Source organism: Callionymus lyra, chromosome 5 (genome assembly GCF_982586985.1).
Source record: "Callionymus lyra chromosome 5, fCalLyr1.hap1.1, whole genome shotgun sequence".
NCBI classification, from domain to species: Eukaryota; Metazoa; Chordata; class Actinopteri; order Syngnathiformes; family Callionymidae; genus Callionymus; species Callionymus lyra.
In genome coordinates this window covers 5,662,667-5,685,653 of record NC_141822.1, presented here as the reverse complement: position 1 = coordinate 5,685,653, position 22,987 = coordinate 5,662,667, and the positions used below count along the sequence as shown (strand labels likewise).

The window sequence follows — 22,987 nt, the reverse complement described above, 5'->3', positions numbered from 1 at the left end:
ATCCAATAAACATCCAATAATAATAATGACATCGATGTACTTCGACTCCAGACCTGGATGGACTTGAGCATGAGCTGCCGGTTGTCGAAGGGCCTCAAATCTTTGGGGATGTAGAGTCGAACGGAGCTGATGGAGGTCATCAGGCTCAGCATCACAGGAACCACCTGCATCTCCCCCGTCTGACCCGCGGCCGCCGGCCGGGCCGACTCCGTGGCCGAGTCCTTGATGCTGTCTTTGCTGCAGTGAAGCAGGACCTCCACCACGTACAGCGGCTCCAGGTCGCTGGTCGTCTGAGAACATCGACTCTTAACTCAACTCTAACACAAGCACGACTCCAGCGACGGCAGCGACTCACCTTCACGTTGGACTTCTTGCTGAAGTTCACGACGACGCCCCAGCCGAAGTCCAGGTCCTCATTTTTCACCTGCAGGTCATCGATTAAAACCGTTGAGAGACTTCAGAGACGTTTGACGTTCAGAGACGGGATGAGATCAGATCACGATTCACTAAAGACTATATTTACCTTGTGACAGAAATAAATGTGTAGAAAAATAACGTTTTCCTGATTACTCTTCAGTGATATTTAACAATATCAGTAGATTTATTTTGATTTAAATCATAATTTTCTAAAAATTGAAGGCGACATGGAACAAATAAAAAAACAGCTTTTCCAAAACAGACCAAATTTGTTGATCAATAGAGTTGATTTTTTTTAACGTGTTGGTCCCTCGTTTATAACGAGGTTTCTTTGTGTGAATCCTACGCATTAAACTAAATCCAAGAAGTAGTGACTATTATCTTTTCCACTTGTTTAAATGAACAACATTCATATGAACTTATAAACTCAACGTTGCATGTGAGGCGTCATCTCTCTCAACAACCCTCTCAGTAACGGTGAAACTTCACCCGTAATGCTTTGCCGCCCAGCCGTCCAATCACAGCTGTCGGTCGCTTTTTGACGTGGCTACATAGACGTATAATTTAAAAACAGTATTGTGGCGACCCATCAGCCCCAAGGCATCATGGGAGTTCCCTGTTTTGTTGATTCAAAGGATTATGTTCTGAAAGTTCAACCTGACGTTGAATAAAGAGAAAACTGCCTCCGAGTTTTCTGAAAACAAACCATTAAATCTGTTGGAAAATTCCAAATGAATGAAGGGATTATTAAAAGTAGTCGTATCCCAAATTCAAAAACAAAATCAGTGAGGGGGCGGGGCCACAAGTCCATGACTGACAGGTCTCACGGTCAGAGTGGAATTTAATCCCCAGACGTGTGCTGTGTCTCAAATCGTATACTTCTCTTAGTATACTAGAAGTAAGTATGCATCAGGATAGTGTACGTACTAACTAGTAACTAATCCTCCACAGATAGTACGTCTAAAATCAAACTCTGCTGCTACACACTAACAGGAAATGACGCGACAGCTTCTTCTTCTACTACTATTTAACGATGGTTTCAACCAGCTGTAGGAACACTATCGCCACCTGCTGGCAGCACGTTTTGCAAGTTTGGAAAAAGAAATGAAGAAAAATATGAGAATCGAAATATTCGCAAGATATTTAAGCTGGTATCTGCACTGAAGACGCGTCATCCTTCTACTGCTGCGGAAAATACACCTGTAAGTATATGAATATATACTGTATATATGAAGTAACTTCTGTTTACAACGTCACTAAGATGGAGCCGTTTAGTGTAGAAAGTGTCCATCGATCCATACTCAGTTTTGTGGGCGTTTTAGTGACAATTGAGTGTGTATGGTGCACTACATTTACATACTAAGAATTGAGGCGCACTTATGCACTAAAAATACTAACTTTGAGTACGCAAGTACGCGATTTGAGACGCAGCACTGATCTCACGAGTCCTGGACCGGTGGAGCGACTCTCATGACCATCAGCCGTCGGTGTCGCGTATCGTCCGAGTCTCGTGTGTCGATGAAACCTGAACCGGCAAACAATGGAGGACTGACCTTGACCAGTCGCCCGGGCTGCAGGAAGGGCAGGCAGTACTTGGGTTTGTGGATGAACTCTTGGATCTCTTTGCCCAGCTTGGCCAGCTGCTGTCGGATCTTGAAGTACGTGACGACGCTGTCCTCGTTGGGGATGACGATGGAGTTGTACTGCAGCTCCAGCTTCTCGATTTCTGCGGAGAAATAAACCCATGAGTGTCGGATCAGAAGGAGGATCCGAACCCAAACACTTACTCTCCACCACTCCAGGCAGAGCGCGGTAGTGCTGGAACTGGTAGAAGGATTTCTCCAGCATGTACTCGGGGTTGATGTCCTCCACGCGCAGGAGGTTCAGGACCATGTTGTAGGTCAGATGGAAAGCACTGTTGAGGGGGTCAGCAGAGCCCTGCAGGAGGTCAACAGGTCAATTAACTAGATCGACACGGGACACGTTCAACTCATTTAATGGAATTTATCAGTCGTCATGATTATTAAATATTTTAATTTATTATTGACAGGATTTTTACAAGCATTACATTTTTGGGGAAAAGGATTTAATTCATTATTTGTATATTAGAAAGTTTATTTTTGAATAATTATTATTAATTTTATTTATTTTTAAATGAATGCACAGTGTGTTTGTGAGTTTGATATTTTAACTTCAATAATTCAAAAATAAATGTTCTAAATTCCATAGATTTTTTTTTAATTCATTGCCTTTTAATACCATTTTAAAATGTTGGCATTATAGAATATTTTGATTGAAAATGTTTAATTATAAAAGAAAAAATAAATTCAACCTCTTAATATCAAGTATTACAACCTTTTTACTAAATAAAATTATAATTCAAAGCTTAAACAACAACAAAAAATGCAAGTTTCAAATTCTTAAAGGTAAAATTTAACCATTAAATATTCTGACAGCAATGAAATATTCCATTTTAACTGCCTTAAATAAAGCTTCTCTGAATATAATGTACAATAATTAAAGATCAAATGACTGAAGTAAGATTTTGTTAACCATACATTTATGAAGGAACATGACATTTAATTTGGGGATTTGTTTATCTAAATGTGAAGTTTGAAAAGGAGGTTTTGTGTGTCCCCCCCGACCACTATAGACCAACAACATCACAAGAAAACACAAATTATTTTTTGCAAAAACTAGCAAACAGCAGTGGAAAAGAAGAGATTAAAAAATTAAGTTGATTCAATTACTGTAATAAATCACAAATATACCTCCATTGATGTTCAATTTAAGCTTCAAACTTTATAATTCCCATCGTTCCATTTAAAGTATATACTTAAGTTATTATAAATAATAAGGGAGCTATAACATTAGCATCAACACGTGACCTCGTCTCATGTGTTGATGCCACAAAAACATGATTGAGTTTCACTCAATGTCGAGTTTCGAAAGATAAAAAACGTTCTTTAAAACGGGATCCATTCATCGTTTATAAAGAGCGATTTGTTCGTCTAACAGAGGCTTGAAAAAGACAAGGTTTTAGTTCCATTAAGTGGTTTCCTACAAATCAATTATTCAACAAGACATTTATTAGGCAGCGCTCAGAGGAGGATTGATGTCAGAAGAGAACAATATTGTTAATTCCTCTGTGTCGACTGATTACAGCTAATGGACGCTTTCCATCTCAATTCATGAATGAATGGTTAAAGTAGCGAATGAAACAGAGAAAATTAAATATGCTACAAGAGGAAAGACAAGCACCTTTTATAAGAGGCAAATATTATTCCCTCAATATCACTGTAAATATTGACACATATTAGTTACTTAATTACTGTTTGCATTTATATGCTGTGATTATATTTGGGTTCTGGGTCATTGATTCTTTTCAAATTATTATTTTTATGTGTCAGACTGTGGATGAATCTTCATTCATCATATTTATTGCAGTAAAGTCTCTCGAGTTTCCTGCTCTCACTGCATACATACCTTCACATAATACTAAACTCTGCAGCCAGAATTCTGAGCCGCTCTAGTAGAAGAACTCACATTTCTCCTTCAAACTCTTCACTGGCTGCCAGTTTCTTTCAGGATCATTTTAAAATTCTGGTTCTTACTTTCAGATCTATTCATGGTCAGACCTTCCATCAGTGATCTGATCCAGACTTACACCCCAGCTCGGGCTCTGAGGTCTGTGGATCAGAATCTACTGATGGTTCCTGAACTTCAGGACCAGAGGAGAGAAATCCTTCCAGACTGTTGCTCCTAAGCTTTGGAACCATCTCTGTGTTTGATGATCTACTGACTCCTTCAAGAAACATCTGTGTTTGATGATCTACTGACTCCTTCAAGAAACATCTGTGTTTGATGATCTACTGACTCCTTCAAGAAACATCTGTGTTTGATGATCTACTGACTCCTTCAAGAAACATCTCCGTGTTTGATGATCTACTGACTCCTTCAAGAAACATCTGTGTTTGATGATCTACTGACTCCTTCAAGAAACATCTGTGTTTGATGATCTACTGACTCCTTCAAGAAACATCTGTGTTTGATGATCTACTGACTCCTTCAAGAAACATCTGTGTTTGATGATCTACTGACTCCTTTAAGAAACATCTGTGTTTGATGATCTACTGACTCCTTCAAGAAACATCTGTGTTTGATGATCTACTGACTCCTTCAAGAAACATCTGTGTTTGATGATCTACTGACTCCTTCAAGAAACATCTGTGTTTGATGATCTACTGACTCCTTCAAGAAACATCTCAAGACACTTTTTTTGAGCTTAACTTTCTTGTTGCTGCTGTGTTTGTCTTATGTATCTTGATCTTTTAAAGTATATATTTTAACCGTGTATTGTTTTTGATTGTTCAAGCGCTTTGTGACCCTGGTCTGGAAAGATCTTTACAAATAACATTTACTTACTAACCTTCAAATTATTATTCTCATGAACTGCATTTTTTTTTTCAAATCACACAATTGGTTGCTTATTGTCTCTTTTTTGCTTTGATGTGTTTTTTGTCGTTGGTTATTTTGAGGGAGAAAAGGAAAACAAAGAGTTTTTGATGTACATTTCACAATGAAAAGAAAAGAAATTAAGAATGAAGGTCTTGCTGCTGCTTCTCCAAACCTGACACTGAATATTTACTACAGCAGGAAATGTTTTTCCTCCCAGTTTCAACGTTTGATTTGCACGTTCTGATGATTAAACTCTCGTCAACAAAGTACGATTGCGCAACCGACAAATACCTTCAGAAGCTGTTTCCCAATAGCCGGACTCATTTTCTCATCCACCATGAAGATAACGATCCCTCTTTCGTCCATTCCTCTCCTTCCTGCTCGTCCAGACATTTGGATGTATTCACCGGACGTTATCTTGAGGGGAAGAGGACGAGAGGACATGATTGGTCGGATGAAGGCGTCAATGGACGAAAAAGGAAGCGACAGTTTGGTATCATATCAGTGTCATAAGAATTTTTAATGGGTAATTTTGAATGTAAAAACTGATGTTTTTTGGGATTAATAATTAAGAATAAAACTATTTTAATATTGAAGGGTGATTTTTAAAAAAGATATACAATTGTTAAAAAAAATTATAATAAATTTGAAAGAAAATATGATCATTTTATTCACATAAAGTTCATTATTATAATTGCAATTTTATACATTTAATTATCTTTTATTGAGTAGTCTTTTGAATTCAATATATAAATGTTGGTATAATATTATGTTCAGGTATGGCGACACTACTATACCAACATTTACACATTTTTTAAATTTAAAAGGCTACGAATATAGAAATATAATGTTTAGAAAATATACCTTTGAATAATAGAAATATTTGTATAAAAGTAAAAAAAAATGATTTTAACAAATTCAACCATTCAATGAATATATTATTGAATTCAAATACTCAAATTAATAATTAAATGCTTTAAAAAACATGATTTCTAAAGTAAACTCAAAGTTTCAACATCTAAAATCTTAAATTAAATCCTTCAATATTCCGATGACATTGATACGCCTCCATATCAAGCACTTAAAGTTATAAAACACTTCAACAACAATTAGAAATTCTCCACACGGCTGCAGAACCAAACCGGCTTCACCAAAAGCTCTCAAATTCAATTTTCCACGGAAGCACATGTCTCTGATTAGATTCCACATATTGACCTCTGGCGGGACCCGTGGATAAAGCAGGACAGTTCATCTGGTCCTGGAGCGATCTGGTGTTTGGAATAGGAACGCCATGTGATCGCCCTTGATTCGAAAAGCAACTCGGTTAAGGAATGAGACGTGTGTGTGTGTGTGTGTGTGTGTGTGTGTGTGTGTGTGTGTGTGTGTGTGTGTGTGTGTGTGTGTGTGTGTGTGTGTGTATATGTGTGTGTGTTTGTGTCTGTTTCAGTGCCTGCGTGGATTTTTGGCAACACCGGCGGCACCAGATGTTTCTTTGGAAACTGTGAGACGTCTGCTCGGGACTCTTTGTTGTGAGTGAAGATGAAACTCTCCGGCCTGCGACAGCAGCTCCTCGTGGGATAAACAACGCGTGGCTGTTTACGTGGCGAAGACGCCGCCGCGTTTTCAGGCCATATAAAGGCTGCAGACGACACAAGGTCAACGCCATCATTCTTTAAAGAACCTTCTTGAGGCCTCTTGCGATTATCCTGTGCACTCGCTGACATCAACAGCACGAGGACGTTTATTTATTTCCTCGTCGACTCATGATCGGTGCAGCATCGTCTCGAGGCGACTGTGAACTCGACCCAAGTCACTGCTGACGGAGAAACTCAAACACAGTCTTGATGGAACCTTTTATGAAGCGTGTCAAGGATCCGAAGCCTTCATCGACACCACTAACAGTTATTTTCTCTCCTCTTTTCTCTCACTGTATCCTCCCTCACTCTTCTATCCGTCCATCTGTCTACCCCTCCATCCTTCCTCCCAGCACGTCACAGTAGTAGGGTGTCAACAATGAGTCTGGTTCTGCCCGAGGTTTCTGCTTTCCTCGCCAACGCCACACTGTGCTTTACTCATTATTGAGTTGCTGGATCCGTTTTTCCTTTCTTCACTATAGTTTTACTTCAACTGTAAAGTTTCTTGAGATAACTTTGTTATGATAAGAGACTTTATATAAAATTGAATCATTTGAACGTCATATGTACGGAACATTATAATCTTTTATTATGTAACTAAATTGTTTATTTTCATTTGCTCTATTAATTGCATCAATTCAACTATATGTTTGGCTTCTATTTATGTATCGCCAACTTGATTCACTAAGAATGTTTGTATATATGAACATATTTGTTTGATATACTTGTATATAATTTATTATTATAATTGTTTTCCATGTTTTCTTTTCAAGCTTTTACAGGGATAGTGTTGGGACTTTTTCTTTTTATGTATATTATTCATCTTGAATTTTTGTCTAAAACAAAAACACTGGTGAGACAGAATCACGGAAGATACTTAGATTGAAGGAGTATTTTAAAACGTTTATAATAATTCCAACAGGAAAGCAGGACGTTTTGTTGGAAACTTAAGCACCGATTTTAAGTTTGAAATAAATCATTGTCATTTATAGACACATTTAGCGATAGCGATATATATATATATATATATATATATATATACACAGTATGTAGAGAAATGTTAATTAAATTAAAACACCGGTAATAAATATTTAATGTAGTTCATATTCATAATACCATCTCAATTTAAGTTTTAAAATAACATTTCCTTGAATACAGCTTGATAAAACAGATTTTGAAACTAAACAACAAGTGGATGTGAACTTAACCAGACACGATGCTAAAAAAAACAACTTCTTTAAACAAGCCAATCAGCAGCCAGCATACTGAGCGACGTGTTTCAACTGTTGCATCTCATTCATTGGACAAGAGTGCTATGAAGCCCAAAATGATTGAAACCAACTAAACAGGTGGTGTGTTTTATACATGTTGTGATAACACGGAGTGCAAATACTTACAAAGCGGTGATTCTTGCCGTCGAACTTGCGAGCGCTGGTGAAGAGGACGGTGCGGGCCGGCATGTTGATGCCCATGGCGAACGTCTCTGTGGCGAACAACGCCTGAGGAGAGACAAAGACTTGAAACATTCTTCTTCTGCTCCAAAGTACGGCTCAAGGGCCAATAGTGGCTCTTTTTTTAAGCTTCGTGAAGCAGTGTCATTATTTTCAGAGTCCACTAGATGGCGTCCCTGCATTATTTTTCTTTTGTGTTGAACAACTGTTCTAATGAAACATTTTAAACTGATGGCGCCACCTACTGACCTCTGAACAACATGACACCGTTTCATGAAGCTTCATTAGTCCAGCTCTACTTTTTAGCATCTCAAAATATTTTTTAAGGTACTCATTATACAAACATACACATTCAGGTTTTTAAATTACCTTTTATTTTGTATATAGACTGTAGAATGTCCATTAACAAGTGTTTTGTCACATTTCAAGATACTTTATTAGTTTTTTGGCCGTATAGTGACACTTTAAATGAAAGAAAATGGATTAACAATGTTAAAATGTAACTAATTTTCTACTCGTTCTGATGTCGACTAAGGGAATGTTCATGTCACCGTTGCTAACAGTACTCAATTTCTTCGTCCAAAAAGACACTTTTTATCGTTTAAAAACATCCAAATACCTTGATAATGCTCATCTGTAACATCCCTCTTGTATTTAAGCCTCCACATAAGAAATAGTTTTCAGAAATAACTAAATAATTCTATATTTTAAGCTTGTTTTGTAGCAAATGCTAAAATGCTAACATGCTGCACATATGCTCCATTCGTGACAGTAACACGAACAGACACTTCTTCCCATCACTCTCAAAAAGTAACAGATTACTCTTGAAAATAACCTCAACTCGTGGACGACACGAGGCCGAGTAGAAAATGAGTGAGGAGTTTGAATTTTGGGTGAACTATGACCTCAAAATAGTTGCCATTTCAGGACCTTCAGGCAGGACTTCCTCACCTTCAGCAGACCTTCAGAGAACAGGATTTCTATGGTTTCCTTCAGGATGGGCAGCAGACCTCCATGATGGATTCCTATCCCTCTCTTCAACAGAGGAAGCACGTGTTCGACCTGCAGACGACACTTCTGGTGAGATCACGGTGCGACACACACACACTCACACATGTTTTAGCTCAGCTCTAGTAGCTGCCACGACTCTCTGGCAACAGTGACTACGAAGCGAAAGGTTGGGCAACAGAATCCAGGCGTGGACCCTTGAGCAAGGTGCTTAAGTGCTACATGTTGATCCACTATAAGTGGCTTTGGATAACCGCGACCGCTAACTGACACTTTTCGGATTACTGCAATATTTGTGTGAGATGAAGGGTTTTTCATGAGACAGGAATTCTTCTCAGGAAACAAGAAAATAGACACAACCACCAGTTAGTAGAAATGTTATCAAGACCGTGAATCTCACCTGTGGAAGTTTTTTGTCGTCGTCAGAGAGACAGTCCACGGCGTTGTTGAAAACTTCTTCCACCAGACGCTTCTCGTCGTCTATTGAAAAACAAAAAAATCATTAATGAACTCGATTGTTTATATCCGAGCGGATCCTCTGTTATGGTTACATTAAACACACACTCGACAGCAGTAAAAACACATCACAACAGCGCACAACCTGCACATAACATGAAGCAGATGTTCTTTTATATACAAGTAGAAGTACATCTGTGTCATTAGAATATTGAATGGTTTAATTCAACCTTTTTCTATTGAAATGTTATTTTAAAGCATTTTCTATTGAATAATTGAAAGGTTGAATTTTCTATTCTCAAATAAATTTAATTAAAGACGTTGTAATCAAACAAATAAATTCAATTTAATATTATAATTCCAAAATACATTTTCTAAATGTAATATATTATTACTATTTTTAAATAGTAGCCTTTTAAATTAAACTATAATAGCAACATTTCTTATATTGAATTTAAAAGACTACAAATGAATAATATGTTTTTCTTTTAAAAGATATATTTTTAAATCATGAAATCTGGATATCAAACTACATGTGTAAATAACAACATTTAATAATAATTTTGAAAGTTGAATTATTCAAAAATAAACACATTCCATATTCAATATACAGATTATTAAATTCAATAATATATATATATATATTTTTAAAAACCAACAACATTTCAATTGAAAAGATTATTAGTGGAAGTAGAACTGTTGTGATTTGTTGTACTGCACTTGACTATGTGTTTTTATTGGAATTAGAATAAAAGAAAACTGAACAAAAAAATTCATTTAAAAGGCACTAAATGTTTTGTTTTTTATTTAACTATTAAAATCATAGAAATCGAACCTTTAAATATAGAAATGCTCAAAATAAATTAGAAAAAAACTAGCAACAAAAGAAAATCTAAGTTTCAATATTTAAAATGTTGAATTCAACATTAAATATTCTAATGTCACTGATATACTTGCAAATCTTATCCACTAATCAGATATTAAGGGAGGCAGCGATGCAATGATCTCACTAAATAGTTTGTTTATTTTGTCGAACATGTGCGTGATATAAAACAGGTGATGTGTTAAATAAGAAAATCATTCCTCCGCATCCTTCTCTCCATTTTTCTACGACTATCTTTACCAGATTCCATCCATAATCCTTCACACATTCTGTCTGGCCTTCTTATCCGGAATCTTTCATAAACAATCTCTCCAGGAGGAAGTATCGCGCTCACTCGGAATGTTGTTCCTGCTCAGTTGTAATCTAACAAAATAAAGACTTTTAAACGGTTAATTCAATGTGTGGGTCACACCCGAGCCTGGGGAGAGTCGACATTCCGTGAGTTTGTGCCCAATGAAGGTAGAGAAAAGAAATTAAATCTATTATATTTGTTGACTTTCTTCGATCATTTTATTTTTCCATGAAACTGCACCAATTAAATAAATAAATACACACGCTTTCACTTTTCCCCATAGTTATTTTATGGTATTACAGTGTAATTAATGCGTTTAAAATGAATTATTATATTTTTATTTACAATTAACATGCAAATTCATTCATGGGGTTTGTTAATTTTTGTGTTGCAATTAAACAGTCAATACATCCTCTGCCAGTAGAGGAACAAGTAAACCCTGCGCAATCAAGGAGATGACTGAGGACGAGAGGATACAGTTACGACTTTGTCAAGAGTCATGTGGTTTTATATATAATATATATATATATATATATATATATATATATAGCAGCATATTGTGATTATGCATCGTATCGCCGGAGTCGTGCCAATACGTACCACTAATAATTATATATTTTCTTTTAATTGATTAGATTTAATTAGTATTGTCTGAAATGTGTTTTGTTTTGAAAAAGGATAGCATTTGCTCTGAAGTAACATTAGTGTGTTTCTCTTGACACGTTCAAGAGGCTCAAGGTGGGTCAGTTTAAACTGGTACAAATAAAGGTCCTGATCATACGTTATGTTTACTCGATGATAGACACATGTTGGTCAAATAATAACAAGCTCTCACATTATGTACCGACACCATGTGGCCAATGTTGCCCTAAAGTACATGTTTACTCTGCTTATCTTTTCATAATTACCTTCAATTAACAAAGGGAAACAACTCTAGCAAATTAATATCAGAAAAGAGTTTGTACTACAAATACATCCTTGTTCCTACAGTAACACTATATTTATTTATATATATATATATATATATATATATATATATATCTCAGCATATTGTGATTATGTATCGTATCGCCAGAGTCCACCCAATACGTACCACTAATAATTATATACTTTCTTTTAATTGATTAGTATATTTTATTAGTACTGTCTGAAATGTGTTTTGTTTTGAAAAAGGACAGAATTTGCTCTGAAGTAACATGAGTCTGTTTCTCTTGACACATTCAAGAGGCTTGTTTCAATAAAGTTTACTACAAAAATAAAACTTTAAATTCGTGAAATTGAGTGAAAACTATATCTTTTCCATCTTTATGTGAAGATCCATCCGTGATATAATGCCTAAATGTAAAAGTTTCACAATAAAAAAAAAAACTGATCTCCTGCACCAGAGCAAATACTTGTTGGGTCAGTTTAAAGTCTTACAAATAAAGGTCCTGATCATACGTTATGTTTACTCGATGATAGACACATGTTGGTCAAATAATAACAAGCTCTCACATTATGTACCGACACCATGTGGCCCTAAAGTACACGTTTACTCTGCTTATCTTGTCATAAATCAATTACCTTTCTTTAAAAAAGGGAAACAACTCTAGCAAATTAATATCAGGAAAGAGTTTTTTCACTTAACTGGTAAATCAATTTAATACATTTGAACTAGATTACATTTTATATTTTAATTGTTCCCTTCGCAGGATTTCCCAACAACAAAGGCCTGAGGCAAAGGGAGGAGGGACACCCTGGAAAGCTCACGTCTCCATCACAAAGAACTTATAGACACACTAGGGTTGTAAGGAAATATTGATATTAAATATGGCAATATTCTTTTTCACGACACTGCATCGATATTCAACAGCACTTATTTCTAACCCATGAGTAGAGGGCAGAGCATCCATGAAGTAGAACTTATGTAACACAGTTAAGACATTTCATGACTCAAGAGCAGATCCAGAATCAAATGTATAGATTTTGGATCTTGTAAAGGAAGTCGAATTTAGTCGATTTAAAAAAACTGTTCTTAAAACTTTTTTTTTGCCGTAACCTGCAACACAAATTTTGTCACAATGAAAATCTTGCGAAATCCCACTGATGACTGAGGACGAGAGGATACAGTGACTCCAGCAGCTTTTAAAGCTGATGTTTGAACATATTTTGGTTTGAAAACAAATGAAAGCAGTTACGACTTCGTCAAGAGTCATGTGGTCTGTAAATACTACAACACCAGAGTCAAGTACTGGACAATACTACACATATATACTTGTTACTACACTATCACAACACCAGAGTCAAGTACTGGACAATACTACACATATATACTTGTTAGTACACTATCACAACACCAGAGTCAAGTACTGGACAATACTACACATATATACTTGTTAGTACACTATCACAACACCAGAGTCAAGTACTGGACAATACTACACATATACTTGTTACTACAGTATCACAACACCAGAGTCAAGTACTGGACAATACTACACATATATACTTGTTACTACAGTATCAAAACACCAGAGTCAAGTACTGGACAATACTACACATATATACTTGTTACTAGACTATCACAACACCAGAGTCAAGTATTGGACAATACTACAACTATATCCTTGATCCTACAGTACCACTATATATTGCAAAGTATCATACAGGAGGCTTTGTATCATAATAAGTCCATCTCAAGCTTCACAGCCCAATTGAACACAGAACCTCAGATTTGCTGAAAACTAAGAAACAGGATCAGAAACAATTAACAAGCAGCAAAACTAAATAAAACAAGAGAGAAAACCACGTATTATTGTTGGGAATTAACGTAGTTTTCAGCAGCAAATCCCTCACAGTGGTCTTGAGTTGTGGTTCATGGACGGAAAACGTGCCGCTTTAGATCCACCGAGGCCAGTAAAAACTACTTCATGATCACCATATTTAGACTGCAGTGCGAGAGCCAAGCATTCTGGTCTTTCTTTGCACTTTTCATTAGAACAGAAAAGGATCTGAAATTTCATTTTTTCTTTTTTAATTTACTACGGATGGAAGAGATGTTCCTGCAAAGAAGGGGGAGGATTACCTTCGGTTTGAGGAATTTCAGTCTCCGAGAAAAAGTGAGGTATTCACAGAAAGAGGAATGTGCAGCAGATCGAGTCGCTGCTTTAATACTTACTTCTGGGAACAATGGAACAAATAAACGTAATAACTCAGATTCTGCAGCTTCAAAATTGAACTCGATGGTCACTGGAATTAAGCGAAAACAAATATTGAGAGATCGTTTACCGGGATTAGTCGAGCTCTGATAAATTTATATATTTTTCTACCGTTTATTATAATCATGGTGTTCGTTCGCTTCATTTGGTGAGTTTTCGTTGGCAGGGACTCGCTCCGGCCGACTCAAATTAAACAAAACTCAATTGCATATGAATGTTCAAACGGACCTTGGCTGACCACTGATCAGTAAACACTCAGTTAGAACCGAGATCCGAGTTGCATTTGGCCCTGGACACGTTCTGAGTGTGTTGTGACTGGACCACATCTGGATGGTTTCACAATCCTCTTGACGAATGAAACCAATTATCTGCGTCGACTCATCTCGCTGTAGCACTTTTTAAGGACCAGTTTTTAATGAGGAGTTCGAAATAGGGTTAAACGATTGTTTTTAATTTAATTTAGACGACTTAATAGAATGTTATTTTTAAATGGCAGACACTGCAACTCAAAAAGAAACACTTGCTGAGTCAAAAGAGGAAGGAGACATCGTGTCTTTCACTGTGTTTTTTCCCCTTTATTGCTTGTATTAAAAATGTCACTTTCATATGTTTTTTATTTATGCTCGTTTGTTATATTGTTCGGATTCTTGTGGCATGTTTTTTAGATACTTCAAAAGTTAAATAAGTATATCTTAATGATATTTTATTTAAATCCATTCATTTGTCATTCAATTCATCTCATTTCATCATAATATGCAGTGGTAGCCTAAGAGGAAGGAGTTTTAAATGTGTGTATTGGCAAGTATATATATATATTATGATGATGTGTGTATTGGCAAGTATATATATATATATATATATATATATACTTGCCAATACACACATTTAAAACTCCTTCTTAGGCTACCACTGCATATATATCTATATATATCTATATATATATATAGATATATATAGATATAAAGTGATAGTGTAGTAACAAGTATATATGTGTAGTATTGCCCAGTACTTGACTCTGGTGTTGTGATAGTGTAGTAACAAGTATATATGTGTAGTATTGTCAAGTATTATACTCTGGTGTTGTGATAGTGTAGTCACAAGTATATATGTGTAGTATTGTCGAGTACTTGACTCTGGTGTTGTGATACTGTAGTAACAAGTATATATGTGTAGTATTGTCCAGTACTTGACTCTGGTGTTGTGATACTGTAGTAACAAGTATATATGCGTAGTATTGTCGAGTACTTGACTCTGGTGTTGTGATAGTGTAGTAACAAGTATATATGTGTAGTATTGTCGAGTACTTGACTCTGGTGTTGTGATAGTGTAGTAACAAGTATATATGTGTAGTATTGTCCAGTACTTGACTCTGGTGTTGTGATTGTGTAGTAACAAGTATATATGTGTAGTATTGTCCAGTACTTTACTCTGGTGTTGTGATAGTGTAGTAACAAGAATATATGTGTAGTATTGTCCAGTACTTGACTCTGGTGTTGTGATAGTGTAGTAACAAGAATATATGTGTAGTATTGTCCAGTACTTGACTCTGGTGTTGTGATAGTGTAGTAACAAGAATATATGTGTAGTATTGTCCAGTACTTGACTCTGGTGTTGTGATAGTGTAGTAACAAGTATATATGTGTATTATTGTCCAGTACTTGACTCTGGTGTTGTGATAGTGTAGTAACAAGTATATATGTGTAGTATTGTCCAGTACTTGACTCTGGTGTTGTGATAGTGTAGTAACAAGAATATATGTGTAGTATTGTCCAGTACTTGACTCTGGTGTTGTGATAGTGTAGTAACAAGTATATATGTGTATTATTGTCCAGTACTTGACTCTGGTGTTGTAGTATTTACAGACCACATCACTCTTGACGAAGTCGTAACTACTTTCATTTGTTTTCAAACCAAAATATGTCCAAACATCAGCTTTAAAAGCTGCTGGACTCACTCTATCCTCTCGTCCTCAGACATTGCTGGGCCTTGTACGGTAGTACCAAAATACATTTAAAACAGAACCCGTGAGAAATATGTTTAACAAACCACCAAAATTAAATCTGCTTTGGTCAAATTCAAATGATGAAACAAATGTTTTCCCTTGTATAGGATCAAGACTAAAAATGTCAAAGGTCACGGACCAACCGAGGCCAATAAATGAAACGATCGACTAACACAAGGTGCAACTATTCCTTATAAATCTTCGCACAATTCACCATCTGTCTGAGCAAACAGTGATTTTTCCTAATTGTGCTGTGAAAACATTTACCATCATTTATCCTGCGACTACGAGGAGGACGAGCCAAGGGTAACATGTCTCGCTGCAGCAGAGAAAGACTCACCAGTGTTGAAGTCCAGCTTGGACACCTGGAGCGCGTAGGCCTCGCACTCCTTCTTGCTGAAGCTGAAGATGATGACCGGCTGGAAGTTCCTCTCCATGATCATCTTGACTATCTTGAAAACGCTGGACGGACCTGGAGAAAAAAAACCTTGGTTTTTTAAAAACCCTTTGATCGGACTTCATTCAATCCTTTCAAGTTGCACCTTTAGTTCCTCCTTTCCTCCCCTTCTGGTTCCACTTCCCGCCACTGTTGGCCCCTCCAGAGTCCCCGGCGTCTCTGAGGACCTGCATGGCCGTGTTGAAGTTGTCCTCCCTGAAGTCGCCCTGAGACATGAGGAACATTAACTTTATGATGTTTGTAATTGTTATGATAACTCGTATCTTGTTGGTTTTAATGGATTTAAAAATTCGACTGTAAACTAATGTGTTTAAACCACTTCAGAAGGACTACTTACGTTCTCATCGACCACTAGGTGGAGTCCATCGCCACCTGCTGGGAAAATGTAGTGCTGCAGCGGCGTGGGACGGTAGTCAGTGTAGACGACGTGACAGGGCTGCAGGTAAACGGAGAGAAAGTTAAATAATTTAAAAAATAATTTCAAGCCGTCAGGTCAGCTTTAATTCAACATTTAAAATGTTGAAACTTTGCTTTTCTTTTAGTGAAATGTTTTTAAAGCGTTTAACATTTTATTTAGAACAATTTAATTCAAAAGTTTTAACATTCAAAGGTTGAATTTGTTTAATATTTTTTTAAATTGAATTTAAAATAATCAAATATGTTAATAAAAAAATGTCAAAACTTTGATTTGAAATGTTAAATTCAACTGTTGAATATTCTGAATGCACTGATATACTTCCTTATCAGATCTAGGAATAAATATTTTTGTTTCACCAGCAAACAAAAGCGCTTAAAGTTACTGTTGGGGTCACTTCTACTTCTAGAATACACACAGGAATTACATTTCAGCATTTCATTTATACACAAATTAAACTATAGCAATTCAATTCAGAATGAAATAAAATATTTCACTCCAGGGTTCGACAAGAAAAGCGTGTTGGTGACATAAACGTTACGTTAAAAAGTAAAGTCGATGACAGAAGAGACGGAAAAACAAAGACGGGTCGAGGAGGAGAGAGCTTCGTCATGTATGTTTGTCATCAATATATCTAAATATTTAGACTTTTAAATTGTATATTTTCCAAGAAGTCAATAAAGTTGTTGCTGTTTTTCTGTATTTTAAGTGCTAGAGTTAAAATGTATAATTTTTAAAGATGTTTTTTAGCCGCCCTTCTGTCCCGACAGAAAATTGGGGAAAGTTTCCACGACCATCTCATTGACTTGCATGTTAAAACCAAGTGAAACTACAGAGAACGAAGAGTGGAATCTTGTGTGAACACGTAACGATTATGAAAACAAAAGACGATAATGATCGTAGATAAATAAACATACTACTTGTTGAATAATTTGATTAATTATCAAAGCACTTTTAAATAGACTGCTCAAAATTGGTTCGAAGTATCTTTCTTCTCTCAATACTTTGATGGAAATGAAAACATTAGCATCTACGCATTATTAGTTTAATGAAGAAAAAACAACAGTCGAGTAACTTTAACTAATAGCAAGAAAAGTACGTTTTTGATGCGAAAAGAGAAAAAAGTAATACTGATGAATAATGGAATTATTAATAGCCATATAATGTATATACTTGTATCAGATATACAGTTTATATACACACACATAGCAAAATTGATACACTATGATATAATCTTTTTTATTTAGTTTTTCGAGAAGCCCGTTTGTTGCAGGACGTGAACATATGCTTTAATAAACTCCACCTGAGCCGACGCAAGCCCTCGTCAGCTCAGGTTAATGTGCTTAAAAGTGTTTACTAATGGATCATTTTCCGCTCACCTGCTTGTGTAGATGACAAATCCACTCGGCGAACTGTTTGGCATTAGGGATGGTGGCCGACAGGAACACATAATGCACATTATCTGGCAGCAGGATGATGGTCTCTTCCCACACAACGCCACGTTCTAAATGAAAAACAAAGGATCCAGAATCAAACCTTTTATCAAAGACAAGTGTTGGACATCCTATTGGCTCCAATCGAACTCACCTGCATCTCTCATGTAGTGAATCTCATCAAACACGACCCAGCCCACCTCTCTCATGATCTCAGACCCTCGATACAACATGCTCCTCAGAATCTGAAACGAAAGTCATCCTTTAGTGACAGTCATTCTTTAAAAGAGGTGGTTCTTGTAACACAAACGTCACCTCTGTGGTCATGACCAGGCAGGAGGCGGTGGGGTTGATGGTGACGTCTCCAGTCATTAGTCCCACATCCTGGAACTCCTCGTACATTTCTCGGTACTTCTGGTTGGACAGAGCTTTGATGGGGCTGGTGAAGATCACCCTCTGCTTCTCTCTCAGGGCCAGAGCGATGGCGTATCTGCGGAGAGAGAGATTCGACTTAAGGTGCTTTAAAATGATGGATCGAGTCATTAGTCATCAATCAAGACCATTAAAACATTTAAAATACGCAGAAACGTATCACGATACAGGGTAAACTATACAATATATTATGGTTTATAGTAATACTGTAGGAACAAGGATGCATCTGTAGTATTGTCCAGTACTTGACTCTGGTGTTGTGATACTGTAGTAACAAGTATACATGTGTAGTATTGTCCAGTACTTGACTCTGGTGTTGTGATCCTGTAGTAACAAGTATACATGTGTAGTATTGTCCATTACTTGACTCTGGTGTTGTGATAGTGTAGTAACTAGTATACATGTGTAGTATTGTCCAGTACTTGACTCTGGTGTTGTGATACTGTAGTAACAAGTATACATGTGTAGTATTGTCCAGTACTTGACTCTGGTGTTGTGATAGTGTATTAACAAGTATATATGCGTAGTATTGTCCAGTACTTGACTCTGGTGTTGTGATAGTGTATTAACAAGGATATATGTGTAGTATTGTCCAGTACTTGACTCTGGTGTTGTGATAGAGTAGTAACAAGTATATACGTGTAGTATTGTCCAGTACTTGACTCTGGTGTTGTGATAGAGTAGTAACAAGTATATACGTGTAGTATTGTCCAGTACTTGACTCTGGTGTTGTGATAGAGTAGAAACAAGTATATATGTGTAGTATTGTCCAGTACTTGACTCTGGTGTTGTGATAGAGTAGAAACAAGTATATATGTGTAGTATTGTCCAGTACTTGACTCTGGTGTTGTGATACAGTAGTAACAAGTATATACGTGTAGTATTGTCCAGTACTTGACTCTGGTGTTGTGATAGAGTAGAAACAAGTATATACGTGTAGTATTGTCCAGTACTTGACTCTGGTGTTGTGATAGAGTAGAAACAAGTATATACGTGTAGTATTGTCCAGTACTTGACTCTGGTGTTGCAGTATTTACAGACCACATGACTCTTGACAAAGTCGTAACCGCTTTCATTTGTTTTCAAACAAAACTATCTCTAAACAACAGCTTTAAAAGCTAATGTAGTCACTGTATCCTCTTGTCCCCAGTTAACGCCAGGATCTCGCTGGATTTTATTGCTCCTTTAGCTGCTGAGGAACGAATGACTGCTGCCATCTAGCAGCTGGAAGGTTAATTGCAACACAAAAATGAACAAACACACCAAATACTTGCATGTTAATTGTTAGAGAAAACATCAAATAATTTTAAACAATTACGATAAAAATGTGATTTGAAAGCCAAAGAATTAAAAAACAAAATTTAAACTGGTTACAGTGCTGTTGAATATCGATAATGTGAAAGAAAGAAAAATACATCACAATGTTTAAGTGCATCAATATTTTCTGCAGAGATCGGCCAAATGAATAATCCTTGGAACTATTTTATTTTAACCGTTTAACATTATTTTCAGAAAAGCGTCAAGATCATGCAGATCATACTCACTCGGCACAAACAGTCTTGCCGGCAGATGTGTGCGCAGACACGAGCACCGACTGGTTGTTGTCGATACACAATATGGCTTCTCTCTGGAACGGATCCAGAATAAATGGATATTCCTGAAAGACGAAAAAACGTTTACAGTAAATGGTAACACTAGCAGGAAGGAGTTTTTTTAATACCTTCGCTGCTTTTCCTACTCGTGGCCTCATTGGTTTGTATTCGTCAGCAGAAGGCAGAGCCACCTTTGGGAGAAGACAAGGGACTTGAATACGTACTTGAAAATATATAATACAAATGCAAGACTTTTAATCACCTCATGGGAACATCCTTCCACGGTTTCAACTGGAATCACTTTCACTTGAGGCATGAACTCTGCCAAACTGAAGAGAAAAGCAAGAGTCAGCGACAATAATGAAGACATCAAAACAGTAACTGAAAACACTTTGCAGCCATATGTTGATAAAATGTAAACTCTGTTTATTTCTCCTGATGATAAGGTTCCAGGGTTGAGTCAGTACTTGGGTGACTTAGGTCAGTCTGTCAAACTGAGCCTGAGAAACCTGGGTGATGTATTTGACAAATACATGTCTCTAGTTCAACACTGAAGAAAACTGACCAAAAACTGTTTCCTTCAACTGAGAAAAATCTCTAAATTCAGGAAATTGTCACAACATGATCTGGAGCTTGTAATCCATGCGTTTGTGTCGTTTAAACTATTGTAACAGTTTATTTTCATGTCTTAACAAGAAGGAAGTGTCTCGCCTGCAGTTCATACAAAACTCTGCAGCCAGAATTCTGAGCCGCTCTAGTAGAAGAACTCACATTTCTCCTTAAAACTCTTCACTGGCTGCCAGTTTCTTTCAGGATCAATTTAAAATTCAGGTTCTTACTTTCAGATCTATTCATGGTCAGACCTTCCATCACTGATCTGATCCAGATTTACACCCCAGCTCGGGCTCTGAGGTCTGTGGATCAGAATCTACTGATGGTTCCTGAACACGCTTCAGGACCAGAGGAGAAAAATCCTTCCAGACTGTTGCTCCTAAGCTTTGGAACCATCTCTGTGTTTGATGATCTACTGACTCTTTCAAGAAACATCTGTGTTTGATGATCTACTAACTCCTTCAAGAAACATCTGTGTTTGATGATCTACTGACTCCTTCAAGAAACATCTGTGTTTGATGATCTACTGACTCCTTCAAGAAACATCTGTGTTTGATGATCTACTGACTCCTTCAAGAAACATCTGTGTTTGATGATCTACTGACTCCTTCAAGAAACATCTGTGTTTGATGATCTACTGACTCCTTCAAGAAACATCTCAAGTCATTCTTATTTGTGCTAGGACTCCTGTGTTTGTCCTCTCTGTCTTGATCTTTTAAAGTATATATTTTAACGGTGTATCGTTTTTTTTACTGTAAGTAAGTGATTTTTATTTATATAGAGCTTTTCCAGACCAGGGTCACAAAGCGCTTAAACAATCAAAACAATATTCAATAAAATATATACTTTAAAGGTCAAGATAAAACTGAAAACACAACAAAGCACTTTGTGACCCTGGTCTAGAAAGATCTTTGTAAATAACCATTAAAATACTTACAATTTTAACTAAATTATTTCCCTTTTTGAGATCACAGTTCCATGCATTACTTGTATTTGAGTAAATGAATAATAGTAAAAAATAATTACAGCAACTTTTCAGAACTTGTAATCATCTATGAGAAACCGAGCAGCATTTAGGAACCTTAAAAGCATTTATTACTCACTTGAGTTCATTGGCAGAGTTGGTTTCATTTCGAGGCTTCTTCCCCGACACGATCTCTTCTCCTCCATCGCTGTCTGCTTCTCTTTTAGATCTTCCAGATGAAGCAGGATCCTTGTCGGTGCCATTTTTACCAACAGATTTGCTGAAAATGATAGAAGAAAAAGTTAATAAAATGATTAAACGCCACCGCATTGAAAGAAATCTGCAAGTTTATACATACAAATATTAAGTTTCATACTTTACTTTAATAAAAAGAACTTGAACTTTACATTGTAGATATCCAACTCAGTATTTGGTATGAACGTAATATATACATTTATTTTTCAAGATTTTTCTTTTCCATCTCCGTGTTGAATAAAAGCGACAGATCTGCTTGAACTGTAGCTTTATATTATTACATATAATGACAACAAAAACCAGAAAAACTGTCATTAGATCGCAGTTAACCGTTAAAACGGATCCAATACAAGCCACGAAGGTTTGTTTTGTAACCGTTACATTTAAATCCTCAAGTGAACCAGACTGTTGCCGTTACAAAAAAGACAAATCGTGCCACAAAACGGGTAAAGAAACAACATATTAATATGAAAACTTGTTAGAATAGAAGATAAAAGGGAAAATGAAGTGAGGGCATGTCAACGTAGCTGCTGCTGCTTCGCCTGAACACATGAAGCGATGGAGACGATATTGTTTTAAAGGCTGACGTTATATTTTTTAGCCATTTATACCTTAGTTCTGGTGCTGCAACAACGGGTAGTTTTTTGTTTGAAGTAGTTTGTTGTTCGTCGTCAAACACGCTGAACAGTCCGTCTCCGAAAGCGTCCGCCATGTTTGTTGAGGGAAGAAACACACGCGGCGGAACCGGTAGTGGCTTAACTACGGAATCCGACCCAGTCCGAAAAAAGAAAGCGAACCTGCGAGTTTGGGCATTTAATTTATATAAAATATATTCAATTGCGATTAGAACATAAATGGGAAATTAAATTTCCTCAGGGGCCACTTTTATACCGTGGCTGTAGTAAGGTTTTTTTTAGACAAATAAAGAACAGACGAAAAAAAGGAGTTAAAAGTTATTAGTTAAAAGGAAAGAGCAATTATTTGCCATGACATCATATAATAAAGCTAAATAATATCACATTATTATTA

At 36.5% G+C, this 22,987-nt stretch overlaps 1 protein-coding gene across 1 annotated transcript in view; it reads right to left on the bottom strand.

Annotated features, from left to right (window-relative positions):
- mtrex (Mtr4 exosome RNA helicase) overlaps positions 1–22,701 on the bottom strand; it is a 31,778-nt gene extending 9,077 nt beyond the window's left edge. Inside the window, exons 1-19 of the mRNA XM_087790593.1 lie at positions 22,570–22,701; positions 21,843–21,983; positions 20,390–20,456; positions 20,256–20,318; positions 20,080–20,192; positions 18,419–18,593; positions 18,258–18,348; positions 18,050–18,174; positions 16,593–16,691; positions 16,341–16,461; positions 16,139–16,270; positions 9,369–9,448; positions 8,912–9,022; positions 7,907–8,008; positions 5,167–5,292; positions 2,205–2,355; positions 1,971–2,143; positions 356–424; positions 54–290 (exon numbers count right to left, since the gene is read on the bottom strand). Of these exons, the coding sequence (XP_087646719.1) occupies positions 54–290; positions 356–424; positions 1,971–2,143; positions 2,205–2,355; positions 5,167–5,292; positions 7,907–8,008; positions 8,912–9,022; positions 9,369–9,448; positions 16,139–16,270; positions 16,341–16,461; positions 16,593–16,691; positions 18,050–18,174; positions 18,258–18,348; positions 18,419–18,593; positions 20,080–20,192; positions 20,256–20,318; positions 20,390–20,456; positions 21,843–21,983; positions 22,570–22,670 (2,277 nt within the window). The 5' untranslated portion in view covers positions 22,671–22,701. The remainder of the gene's footprint in view (positions 1–53; positions 291–355; positions 425–1,970; positions 2,144–2,204; positions 2,356–5,166; positions 5,293–7,906; positions 8,009–8,911; positions 9,023–9,368; positions 9,449–16,138; positions 16,271–16,340; positions 16,462–16,592; positions 16,692–18,049; positions 18,175–18,257; positions 18,349–18,418; positions 18,594–20,079; positions 20,193–20,255; positions 20,319–20,389; positions 20,457–21,842; positions 21,984–22,569) is intronic.
- Positions 22,702–22,987: the final 286 nt, after the last annotated feature.